The sequence below is a fragment of the Enhydra lutris genome, unplaced genomic scaffold (assembly GCF_002288905.1).
Source record: "Enhydra lutris kenyoni isolate GAN:26980312 unplaced genomic scaffold, ASM228890v2 scaffoldscaffold28, whole genome shotgun sequence".
Taxonomy (NCBI): domain Eukaryota; kingdom Metazoa; phylum Chordata; class Mammalia; order Carnivora; family Mustelidae; genus Enhydra; species Enhydra lutris.
In genome coordinates, this window is record NW_019154112.1 from 5424707 (window position 1) to 5438042 (window position 13336).

Sequence of the window (13336 nt, forward strand, 5' to 3'; positions counted from 1 at the left end):
GTGCACACGAGCTACTGAGACGTTTTTGCCCTGCCAAATGGGCTGTCAGCTGCATCGGACTGACCACGGCCTTCTCTGTGTTGAGATGTTTTAAACATTCATGAGAAGGCGCAGCTGCCGTGGTATCTCTTCCCAGAAAACTGCCCACACTCCTACTGGTCATTCTGTTGGTCCAGTTAGGTGGTGACTGGTAGTAGCTTCTCTTTGCAGCAGAAATGTTTCTTTCTACATAACAGAGAATATGGCTTTTTGGCTCCGATTTACTGCAGGCCCTAGAAGAAAGGGGTAGAAAAGATTAAGGAATAATCTGGTAAAGAGCAGAATCCTTTCTGTTGAAAATCAGTTATTGCCATATTTACTGTGACACAGGGCTTCTTGAGTGGGAGTTAGGAAGGCTCAAAGCAAAGCAGTCTCTTGCTTTATTATGAGATTTTAATCCCATAGCTGGCAGGAGCCAGGACTAAGAGGAAAAGATCACCCGAGAAGTTGTCTGGATATGAGCAGGGGACTCTCACTAGAGAGTCTAAAGGAGGGAAGGAGTTCCAAATTGGATGCAAAGTCTTATATCCCGGGGCGGGTGGCGGGGTGGGGAATGAGGACATTTGGGTCCAGAATCAGGGGAAGTGAATTTCATGGCCCTGGCTCTGCTGGTTGCTCTCTGTGTAACCTTGGGCAAGTCCCCAGACCTGTCTGGGAACTCAGTTTGGGCATCTGCGAAATGAAAGAGCTGGAGCCAGGTGTTCTCTGGCTGTGATTGGAACGGTTCGGGTCCCTTCCAGCTCTAGCATTTGCTGGTGTTGTGCTTCTCGTTGTCGTGCCCGAGAGCCAAGCACAGAGTGACCGAAGGTCCAGTGGGCCCCATTTTCCAGATGGAAGTCATCAGCTGTCCTCTTTGAGAAGAAAGGGTATTATAGGCCGGGTATCCAGACTGTCAGATACCTTTCAGAAGCATGCCTGGGGCTATACAAGGGTCCTTGCTGTGTGCAGAACACTCACGGAATCGGATTTCCAGGGCTCTGGCTAAGTAATAGGTATGGGTGTGTAAACCTGCAGAACACAAATTCCTGTCTATAAAGCCTGTGGTATTAAGTTGACACTGTATGAACTGCTTAATGGCCCCTCTTTGTTCCCTTAATTGTCTTCCTATGAAGAGGCGAAAGGAATAAGTAATACAGGCAAATGGCTCGTTGTCATGAAATAGCTTTTAGCTTCCAGGTGGCTTTCAGTAAAGTGGAGGTTCCTGCTGTGCTTAGCAGAATTTCGGAAAGAGACCATCATTCTGCCTTTGGAGTGGCAGCCTTGTTACCAAACAGGAGCCATGGCCTCTCCTTTATTCGGGAGCTGCCAGCCAGAATCCTTGTTGTCTCGTTAGGCCATAGCATAGTGAGCTAAGTCTCCAAGAAGCAAAACCCTGATGAATCACAAACCTGATTTATCTCTAGTGAGCTGTGGGACATGTCTGAAGGAGGAGGTTTCTGCTTATACCAAAGAATCACATTTGTAAGGGTACCATTATTTGTTGGGAGGACTTGGGAATTCCTCTGAACCCCTCTGTTCATGATGTATCACTTCTCCAAGCCAAACTGCTCAGGAAGAGGTTTTGTGCTTTGGCTCACTCTCCTAATAGCTGGTACATGATTATTCTTAATTTGTCTATGAAACGCATTGGATTCTTAGGACAGATGAGCCAGAACGATCCTCTAAATTGAGGATCTCCATTCTCTCTCTCGGTGTGACTGTGGCACTAATTTAAGGTGTTTCTGGCCTGGTTTGAGGAGGCAGCTTGGCCACCTTCGTACCATGATTAGCTGTGGCCACAAGGCCCTTAGCTGCCTAGACCTCGTTGGTGGGTATAGAAGCCCGCTCTGGTCCAGTTATTCCATCAAAGATGGCTGCCTGGATCAGGGATTTCTCCATAGACAGAGCTGCTTTGTTTTCTCCAGTGAAATTCATACTGCCTCACCGTTTGACTCCTTTCAGAACAGAGATTGGTGGAATTAATTTAAACTCATAGTATCATAAATGTAGCAGGAAGCTGGCTTTTGAGAGAAACTTCCCTATAACCCCCAGGACCTGAAAAGAAAGGCTTACCAAATAAAGAAGGGTGCATAGAGCCCTTTGTTTCTGGTAAATGGCAGTCATTCGGGGTCAATCAGAAGTCATCTGATCCCCTCTTGAGAAGGTGGGAAGTATTCCAGCCTTGGGATAGTGTGTGTACATATTGGGGAAGAATTGCAGAGAAGGAAGACCTTTGTGAGGCACCCTAGCTAAAAACCACTCAGAAGCTACTATCCACTGGAAAGAGACCATGCAGAACACTGTGATGTTGGGAGAGGCAAGGGAAGGAAGGATCTGGGAGCTTATTGATGGCTTTTTGAAAGATAAAATGAGGTAAGAAAAGGCGAGTGTTTTACTCAAAAGCCACTGAGATCTGAGGTACAGGTGTGTATCCAGAAAGGCAGCTGTGGTACCACGTGATGCTTGAGCTCTTTACCTCCTCTGCCGACCCCCCTTCTCTCTGGCAAGAAAAGAGCCAATAATCTTGAATTTGTGCTTCATAACCTGTCCTGGCATTAGGCACCCACACGAGAAAGTCTGTGGTGTTTCCTTTCCTAGGTCTTGGCCATGAGACCCTGGATTCAGGGAAGCACAGCCCGGGAAGAGGAGGAGCATCCTTACGAGCTGTTGTTAACAGCAGAAACCAAGAAGCTGGGATCCATGGATGGGGATGGAAAACCAAAAGGTACACCCCCACCCCTAGCCCACTCCCCGCAGAAACAATTGCAAAAGGATTTTTAAAGTTCGTGATCCTGGGCGGGAAGTAGAGGGTGATGTTCCTTGGGGTGGGGAAGTTGGGTGTCACAGCAGTTGGGAGTGGTGGGAGTGTTGTGACCTTTCGTTCGCAATGCCCTGCATTAGCGTTGGCCTGCCCCCCCTGGCACACCCCCCCCCCGCCTTCAGCACGTGAAGCAGGGAGGTGGTCAGGTCAGACCAGGCCATGGCTGTGGAAGGGGAGACAGCCTGTGATGTGACCGAGATAGATTTGGGGTCTCAAGTCAGAAACCCTCAAGTTCATGTGGTAGAAAAACAAGCCCAACAAGTCAGTCCCTTGGGGTTCAGGCTGACGGCACAGGCTCTGCTTTGAGTCCTGACCTCAGAGTGAGACACTCCTGGGGAGGGGCCCGTGATTGGCTGCCACCCCGTAACTAGAGTGCTCTGTCGCCTTGGCCTACTTTCATTGCCTCTGCGAAATTCCGTTTCCTCTGTGAGGGAGCGAGTGCTGCAGGACGGAGAGCCAGGCCGACGACGGTGGACGTGGGACAGACTCTGTGCTAAGAACAGCAACAAGGGGCAGTGCCATTCCCACTGCACGCGGAAGGGGACTCTCCCCGCTCTTTATAGCTTTCGGGTACTAGATCCTTCATGGGGTATGATTAGCGCCTCCTTTCAATCCTGACTGTCACGGTTCCGGTAAGAAGGGGGGGGTGCGATGGCTTCTTTCGAACCTCCCTTCGCTGGGCCTGTTGGAGGGTGGGGGGGTGGAGAAGAGAACATGTACGTATGTGTCTGACATTGGAGAACTGATTTTTAACTGATGTGTTTAAAAGGTTGCTCTTCCAGCACGCAGAAACTTTGTGGTCATTTTTATAGTAGTTGTTTTGTTTTGTTTTGTTTTGTTTTATGGTTTCCATTTGGAGCTTTCTGGGGGAAAAAAAAAGTTACAATTTAAATGTGGCAAAATTTACCCTTTTTGTGTTCAGTTCTGGGAGTTCTGACAAATAACGGTTATATAACTGCCAGTCAGTACGGAATGATTTTATCACACCAAAAACTCTCTTATGTCCTTCTGTAGTCAGTTCCACACCCTTCCCTTACCTCTGGCAACCACTGCTTTTATGTCAGTCCCAATACTTTTGCCTTTTCCAGAATGTTCTATCAGTGGGAATCATACCATATGTACCCTTTGAGTCGGGCGTCTCACACTTAGCATAATTCACTGAAGGTTGCTCCATGTTGTTGTGTGTATTGGGGATTTGTTACTTTGCATTTCCAAGTAGTATTCCATTGTTGGGGTGTACCACAGGTACCCATTCTCTAGTCAAGGGGTACTTGGGTCACTTATAGTTCTTGGCAGTTACAAATAAAACTAAACATTTGTAGGTTTTTGTGTAAACATCGGTTTCATTTCTCTTGAGAAAATGCTAGGAATGGGATTGCTGGGTCCTAGGTAAGAAACTGCCACACCATTTTCTAGAGTGGTTATGCCATTCTGCTTTTCCATCAGAGTCACAGTTGCTGTGTATCCTCCCCTGGATATTGTCGGGTTTTTAAAATTGTAGTCCTTCTATTAGGTGTATAGTGATATTTCATTGTGGATTTAATTTGTATTCCCATAATGATTCATGATGTGAACATCTGTTGGTATGATTATTTGCCATCCGTATAGCTAATGAAGTGTCTGTTCAACTCTTCTCCTCATTTAAAAAAATTGGGTTGTTTATGGTCTTATTGAGTTAGTTATGAGAGTTCTTTGTATGTTTTGGACACTCTTTATCAGATATGTAATTTTCTCCTAGGCTGTAATTTGTCTCTTTATTCCCTTATGCCTTGTGGAGAGCAGAGGTTCTTACTTTTGATGACAGTGTATCTTTTCTTTTCTTTTATGGATAAGTTCACAAGTATTTGTTCCTATATTTTCTTCTAGAAATTTTGTAGGTTTAGGTATCCATTTAGGTGTATGACCCATTTTGAGGTAATTTTTGAATATGGTGTGAGGTGTAGATAGAGATTCACTTTTTTGCATGTGGATATCCAGTTGTTTCAGCACGATTTGTCAAGGACCATCCTTTTCTTGCCTATGTCACTTTGTTATTCTTTTTCAGAATTGTTTTAGATATTCTTTCCATATAAAAATTTAGAATGAGTCAGTTGATTTCTACAAAAAGTCCTGCTGGATTTTTATTGGAATTGTGTTGAATCTATATAGCAATTTGGGGAGCTTTCTTAACTGTATTGAGTCTTCTAATCATGTTGCTAGGTTTTTAATTCAAATATTTAGAGAGTGGAGAGTAGAGAATGAGTTCTCTAGTTGTTTAATAATAAATCATACTGAAATTAACCCTTAAAGAGCAAGTATTTAATGCTCTTTTTGAAAGTGGTTCTTAGGAAAGAATTTTTAGCATCAAGGAGGAAGGAGATTATAATTCTCTCTCTCTTTCAAAGGCTTGATCTGGACCCACTCATTATGGGATAACTGGCTTCCTTTGGAAGGAAGAAAAAGTGAAAGTCAAACTTCATAAATGGGTCTGGTCTCCTTGGCTGCCAAATGCAGGAATTTTCTTTTTCTTTTTTTTTTTTTTAAAGATTTTTATTTATTTATTTGACAGACCAATCACAAGTAGGCAGAGAGGTAGGCAGAGAGAGTGGGGGAAGCAGGCTCCCTGCTGAACAGAGAGCCCAATGCGGGGCTTGATCCCAGGACCCTGAGATCATGACCTGAGCTGAAGGCAGAGGCTTAACCCACTGAGCCACCCAGGCACCCCCAGATGCAGGAATTTTCTATCCTCAAGTCAAGAGATCTCCAGGTTAAGGAGTAAACTGCCCCAGATTACTTAAGGCCTTGTATCTCCTACTTTGCTTTGGTTTCTTCTAGCTCGGCAATACTGGGCTAACTGTTACGAGTAGGTGGTACGGGAAGCAGATCTGAGTGGACCACAGCATGTGGGAAGTGCGTGCCTCCAGGCAAGCTGCTTGGATGCTCAGAGAGCTTTCAGACAAAGGAGCTGAGACGTTAAAGATGAAAATGGGCTCTGTCCGTTTCTCGTGAGCCTGGAAGGAATGCCGGCTAGAGTTGGTAAATGTGAGACAAGTCAGCAGATGATATTATGGATTAGTACACAGTCAGTCTTTTCTGCTTTTTCACTAATGTCATTATCCAAGGCAGCTTTTATGGATTAATTCATCAGTTCTGAAAAGGCGGTGTTAATGAGACTACCACAGCTTTTGGCTCTCCTTACTGTAATTTGCAAACCTACTGCAGGAGGGGTGGGATGGGAGATTATTTAGATTACATTTTAAAGTAGATATGTATTAGCTCCCAGGAAAAAAATTTAAACAATACAGAAGTGAATACAAGTAAAATGGTCAAATCTTCTCACCTCTCCGCTACTCACAGTTGCTGGAAGTGACATAGTTCTAAGTGTAGTATCCGCTTCAGGTTGTTTGCGGTCTTTATTTTTTAAAAAGTGACTATGGGATACCATTTTGTTTGTTTTTAACAATCTAAAATGGGATCATAGTTCACAAATGGTTTTGCACACTTGTTTTTTTAACTTATCTTGTCTATAGATCATGGGTACAATTTTGTTTTACGTTCTTAAAGATCTACCTTACTGTTTTTGAATGGTTGTTAACTATCCCATGACTCATTTTTCCACTGTCTAGTGGATGGATATTTACATTGCCTCCAGTATTTCTCTATTATAAATGAAGCTGTTGTGGACATGCTCTACACATTTTCTTACATGCTTACAAGAGTATTTCTTAAAAGACTTTGATAGAAAGTAGAATAAACCAGTCCGAGTGTAGGTACATGTCTAGATTTAACTGGTAAAGCTGAAGTGCCCCTCCCTTGATGGTTAATGAGCACACGCTTTCCCTTTCCTTCACCAACGTGCGATAATAGCACTCTTTAATGTTTTTCACCATGATAAGCCAAAGAAGTGTCTTTTGTAATTAGCCTTTGCCTGATCTAGTGAAACTGAGCATCTTGGTCATTAATGTTAGATGGTCCACGAGTGCCTTTTTCCCTCCTAATTTTCTACTTAGAAGTTAATTAATGGTAGTGGAAACACTTCATATAAATACTGATAATATTTGACCAAAGTGATACCCAGGGGGAAGTTTATATCTTTAAATTTATTTGTTACAAAACAAAGACTGGGGCACCTGAGTGGCTCAGTCAATTAAGTGTCCAACTCTTGATCTCCGCTCAGGTCTTGATCTCAGGTTTGGGAGATCAAGCCCCGTGTTGGGCCCCATGCCCAACATAAATAAATAAATAAATAGACTAAAACTTAACCAAGAGAAAGTAGCAGAGAGGAATTAATAAAGATAAAAGCAGATAGTATATTTCACATACTTTATAGTATGCATGTTATACCTCAGTAAAGAAAAAATATAAAAGCAGAAATAATGAAGTAAAAAAAAATAGATTTGACCATTACAATGAAAACTTGCTTGTTTTTTAAAGATCTCTGATAATTCTGATCAAGAAAAGAGGAAAAAACATAACACATAGTAATAACATAAAGCACACATATAAAGCACAAATTTGAAGATTTGAAAAACTAATAATAGTTTATAGAAATAAATTTGGGGGGTTAGAGTTGCTGCCATCCCCCAGGATGAATTGTCCTGGAGACTTATTGGTCCATCACAATGTATGATAGCAGTGGGGTTTCCGGTGGCATTTAGTGCCTGGTGACTAAGCATCTGGCACTATGTATGATAATTCTGCAGTTGTTAGATTGCCATTTATGTCAGTAGATATAACAAAAACTGACAGAAGTTGAAAGCAGTCCACGAAGTAGAAAACTCATCTCTCCGGAAAGGTCCTAGGCATGGATGGTTTTATGATAGTTTTATCTAGCTAGGTATTCCTCCGTTATTTAAATGATTCCCACCATAGAAGTCCTCAGAAATCATTACTCAGGGCTAGCATAACTAGCAATGAGAGCAGTGTTCCTAGTTTCATGTAGCATAGTCACTTATTTCGCTTTAGTATTTAACTCTTTGCCCACTGGACATTCTGGACATACTGTTGAAGCAGTGGACAACTTTCCAGGTTTGACAGCAAATGGGAAAGTAGCCAAGAGCTCTGAAAATCATTGTTCTCTGTGGTGCTTCTCTGCAGCATCCACTAATAGGCTTAGGTCCAGGTGAAGTGGTCACTTAGTGTAGGACAGTGGTGCATAATTATCTGAAGACAGTGGTACATGTGGACTGTTTGGCACACAGCTACACGCTGAGGTTTTTTAGAAGCAAGAAAGTCAATATTCCTGAGAGCCACACATTTAGAGCTAAATGAAGTTTATGCATGAGCACGAAGGGGAGGGGAGGAAGATGTTAGCTTTTCCCTCTTCTCCCGCATCCAGAGCGCTGCCAGTTCCCGAGCCGTTAGGGAATTCTGTAGTGTAAGCCTTGGGTTTTCCCTTTGCCAGCTTGGGATTGATTCTCAGGTGTGCCTCCAGGTGCAGTCCCATTTTTACATTTGGTTTAGTAAGACTTCAGGAAGAAGACCGGATCAGTACCTGTGTTCAATTCACCATCTTTACCTGGAAGCCTAGGTCACCTTCTCATGGTGGATGCCAAGGAGTAAGTTTGGATGCTTTTCCCAAAGGCACACACACACACAAAAAGTAAATGAGACAGTTTAATAATTAAGCCTTACCTTCAGCAGTTTCCTCTTCTCTCACCTTCTCACGTTAGAGGAGCTCCTGCCAAAGTCCTACTGTATAAGTGTCGTGCTCTTATGAATTTATATTTCTGAGTTGGAATAGTTTGCTTTTCTTTCCATTGTGGAACAAGTCCAAGCCTTGTGAACTATACATCTATATTTTTCTCCCACAAAATGTATTGACAGCCATTTATATACATATGTATTTTTGAGACATCTGTAAAATACATAAAAGGGCAGAATATGTTAAAATTCTACAAAGTGATATAAAGTAATTTTGGAGTTCAAAAGAGGGCTAAATTATTTAGTGCAGGAGATCGGGGATGACTTTGTGAAGGAAGTAGCATTTGAGCTAAACCCCAAAGCAGAGAATCCTACTGGCTAGGCAGAAGTAAGGAGGAAGGCGAGGGCATTCCAGGCAGAGGGAGTGGCATAAACATCAGTAAGGTGTTGGGAGATGATAGCGCTTCTGTTTGGAGAATGGTAAGTAATCCAGTTTGGCTGGAACAAAGAACTGGTTGTAGAGATTGGGATCTCCAATGTTAGTCATCATTCCAAAGACTGTGCAGTGTTGTTGTAGCTTTTTGAGTGAGATGGCAGGAATAATTGTGGAATCTTAGATGGGAGCGACTAGAGGCAGGAATACTTTGAAGTCAGGAGACTTCAAGGAATCTTTTGAAGGAAATTAGGATCCAAACTATAGGTCCAGGAGGAAGTGATAAGAAGGGAAGGTAGGGATGGTAGAGGTATAGAGGAGGTAGAATTCGCAGGACCTTACAGTCAGATGTGGAAAAATCAGGAAGAGAGGGTATTAAGGATGATTCTGAGGTTTTTGAGCTTGGGAAAATATTGTGCATCTAACAAATAGGGGATTGAGGAGGGACATGTCTGAAGGAAGACGTTAAGTTCAGTTTTGACTATGTTAAGTTTGAGGCGTTTCAGGTACAGGAGAATATCCAGGTAGAGGTACTCCATAAACACTTAAAAATGTGGGTCCTAGTGTTCAAGAGAGGTGGAAAGATTAGAAATGCAGATTCATGAATCATACAAGTTGAGGTGATGGGTAACATGAAATATTAATCAGTTGCTGAGGGAGAAACTAAAGGGATTGAAGAAGTCAAAAATACAACCATATTTAGAAGCCCAAGGGTAAAGAAATACAGGAAGATAATCAGGATAAAGCAGTGCCATAGAAGCCGAGGCTGAATGTGACAGAACCCCAAGATGCCTGTTGTTTAAACAAGATAGGAGTCTAGGGCTAGCATGGCAGTTCATGATTGTCAAGGAACCAGTCTCTTTCTGCCATCTCATGGTTCAGGGTGACTATTCAAGTTCATGCTGTCAGCACAGGAAGGAAGAAAGGGGAGGAAGGAGGGCGCTTCACAGATAGCTCTCAAAAGGTGCACGTACTACTTTCACTTATAACCCATTGGCCAGAATTTGGTCATGTGACTATGCCTAACTACAGAGACGTTGGGAAGTATAATCTTAAGGTAGGTGGCTATGAGCCAATTGAAAAAAGTCCTATGACCAAGGAAGAAGGGGAGAGTGAGTCCCAGGGATAACTGGTAAACCGTGTCAAGTAATACATAAAGAGCTAGACAAAGGAAGACTATAAGAAGGGTTCAGCAGTTAGAAGGGCAATGGTAAATTCAGGATAGGGATACACCCCATCTTGTAGAGTAGGTGGGAAGAGATCAGATTATCCCCACTTTTTGACGTGGCATTGAGAGTAGCTGAGGTTTCTCTGACCTAAGTCTCATCAGGAAATTGGTGTGATTGTATCCAAGAGTATAGGCACTGAAGGAAAGATGATAGTCTGAAAAGAGCAGGAGAAATGAGGACTCCATTTTACAATGACACCGCAGTTTTCAAGAGATAAATGAAATGGTGGCCCGGCCTGGTAGTCCACTTGGACTCTTGCTCTACCACATACTGGCTGGTGACTGAGGAAGTCATTTAACCTCTTTAAGCCTGACTTTCTACATGTAAAGTTGGGGTACATATTCTTATCTCATGATTGTTGTGAATATTAAAGAAGAAAATGGTTAGCAGCATGTCCAGCATAGAACAACTAGTACCCAACACAGTGTGGCTGTTGGAAGCCAGCTGAGTTAAATAAACTGGTAGAAGACTAAATCAGTTGTTTCTTGAGTATTCAGCGGGGCTCAACATTCCAGCAACTGGAGAAGAGAAAGCAAATGGTCGCGAATACCCAGTGTTGGAACTGGCAGAAGATCAAGGGATACAGAGATGTCAAGTGTGCTGTTAAATTAGACACAGTTAAGTATCATGGCTGGTCGGAAAGTGAGCCAAGCAGAGCTGGTATAGTGAATAGGGAAATTTGGGGGGCCAGAGGTCCAACAACAGGGAGTAAATAGACTGTCCAAGAGAAATTTAAGGAAATGGGGGAGCTATAAGGTAATCGGAACCAAGTCAAGGTAGAATAGCCCTGAGTTCCAAAGCTGGGCTGTAACCCATGGGGGCTACAGTGGGTAGAGACGGGTTCTGACCTGAAGATTCTTAACTGCACTGCTACATATCACCCTGCACCAAACTTGCAAGACTACTAGACCTTCCCTGCCGGTGGCGTTTTCTACTGTCTAATTTATAGGGCCACTTAGAAGAAACCAGTCTCCTTTTACAGAGTTTGGGAGAAAGGAAACCAGCCTGTGTGTGCAGCATGAGCGTGAAGAGCAGTTCGGAAATGGTTGTAAATGAAGAATGATGATAATGATAGCAGCTACCGTTTAATGAATGCTTCTCAGGGGCGGCCATGTGCTGAGTCCATGGTCGCTGATTAGGTCATTGTGTATCTTATGACAAATCTTCCGGGTGGGGGCTATTTTTATCACCGTGTAGTAGATGAGGAAGTTGGGTGTTAGAGCTGGGTCTTAAGCCCTAGTCTGGCTGAATCCAAAGCCTGCTTAGCCATGAGCTTGAACCGTTTTTATCCAGGGCCCTGCTGCTCTTCACATTCTTAACACTGTAGAAGTGGAAGATTCGTTTACCTAATTGGAATCAAATCATAGTAAATCTCAGTCCTAGAGAATGTACCCCAGCTTTGCTTTGCTTTCCTTTTCTTTCTTTCTTTCTTTTTTTTTTTTTAGAACCAGAGAGAAAGAAATCACAGGGCCGGGACTATACCTTGGGCTTCCCGAATCACCCAGTTCAGGTCTCTGTTTTTCTGATCGCCATGCCCCAGAGAATGGACTCTAGGTCTTCTTGTCTTATCAGATCACAGTTGCCAGCAAGTGTCTGCGTAACCTAGTCAGCACCTTCCTTCTGAGGAGAACATGGGGACTCTCCACAAGTAGCCGTGTACGTAGGAGTTCTCCTGGACACACGTGGTTTCTGGTGCTCACTGCAGTGACCAGAGAGTTGGAGGGTTCCAGGCCTTACAGAAAAAAGAGAGCAGAACAGTCTGGGTAACTGGAGTAACCTTCTCTGGGTTGGAGGGTTGATTTGACTTAGCAAGTTCTCATACAAACCACAGTTTTTAGCCCTAATCTAAACAGAAACTGTGACTGAAAATGTGTAAATGTTAAAATGTTATTATTCAAAAGCCCTTGAGATCCCTGTGGATCGTCGTCATCAGCATTAAAATGCAGTACGGAGGACCCCTTGCTTCAGCAGCTCACAGGGTAAAAGGAAAATGAACACCCAGAGTGAATAAAGATTGAAAGTTGAAGGGGCTGGGAATTAGCATGCGGGTGCGTGCTGCTCAGTCGAGCAGCTGGCCTTGATCTACGGGGAGAGTAAGGAAACAGCTGTCTCTGTGTCTTAGCCCCTTGTTTCTCTCCTGCAAGGGCAGGTTGTGGGGAGTGCTGACGGCAGTGTGGGAGGAGGATTGGAAGCTGTATGGTTCCAAGGGGGCAGTGCAGTGATTCCCAGTCAGAGGGAAAGAAAGCCTCAGGCCTGACAATTCTTTTCTGTGAGTCCGAGAGTCCATGAGTGCCCAGGCACAAGGTTTGTGGTTCTGCTTTTTAAGTGTGTTTCCACTAAACACTAAGCCTGTCAAGGCTTTACTTCTTCAGCGGCCAACTCAGAAGCTACCTCTTCCGAGACTGCTGGTTCCAAGTAATCACACTTTCCTTCCTGCTCACTGGGCATCTGATTTATACTTTTCTTAAGGCATCTATTAATTTTGGCCTTGAATTCTAGTAATTTCTGTGTATGCTAGTTTCTTCGGATAGCTGGTAAGCCCATTGAGAGGTCAGTGTCTTCAAATCTTGGGTGCCCCTTGAAGGCAGACATTTTGTACCTGCTTATTGGTGGAATGGGTATTCATAGCCACAGTTCTGGGGCCCATCTCTCACTCCAGCCTTCTCACTGTATTACCTTCTGTCCCTGCCTTCTGCTGTCAAGAGTTGTAAGGATAACAAAGGCAATGGATACTCGTACGTGTCATGGATGCTGTCTTTGGTGATCTTTCCGACAAACCTGTGAGCAGCCCACCAACTAGCAGACTAGTTGGTGGGCTCATCTGTGAGTGAAGCACTTTATAGTGGATCCTGTGTGGAGAATAGTAATTGTTAACATCTCTTGAAAGTTGACATGTGCCAGGTGTGGTTCTAATTGCTTGACACATATAATTTAATTCTCACAACAATCCTATGAAGTCGGCACTCTCAGGATCCCAGAATTATGGACAGGAGTTCTGGGCGCAGACAAGTTAAGAATTTGCTCAAGAGCTGGCTTGTGACCAGTACATTATATTGTTACTACCTCATCCCCGAGAGGCCTAATACTATTCTGACTTTACAAGGGACCACTGAGTAGTTCTTTTCCTACTTGTTGATTTGCCAGGATATCTAGCTTAGTCTTGGATATGGTTTTTTTATGGGGAAGAGAACACTAGGTTATTAAGATCCTGAG

General features: G+C 43.5%; 1 protein-coding gene across 2 annotated transcripts in view; it reads left to right on the plus strand.

Annotated features, from left to right (window-relative positions):
- Positions 1-13336, plus strand: part of LOC111152173 (ankyrin repeat and sterile alpha motif domain containing 1A) — a 178346-nt gene that overhangs the window by 91228 nt on the left and 73782 nt on the right. For both annotated transcript variants that reach the window (XM_022510537.1, XM_022510538.1), the window contains one exon: positions 2617-2743. In XM_022510537.1, the coding sequence (XP_022366245.1) occupies positions 2617-2743 (127 nt within the window). The remainder of the gene's footprint in view (positions 1-2616; positions 2744-13336) is intronic.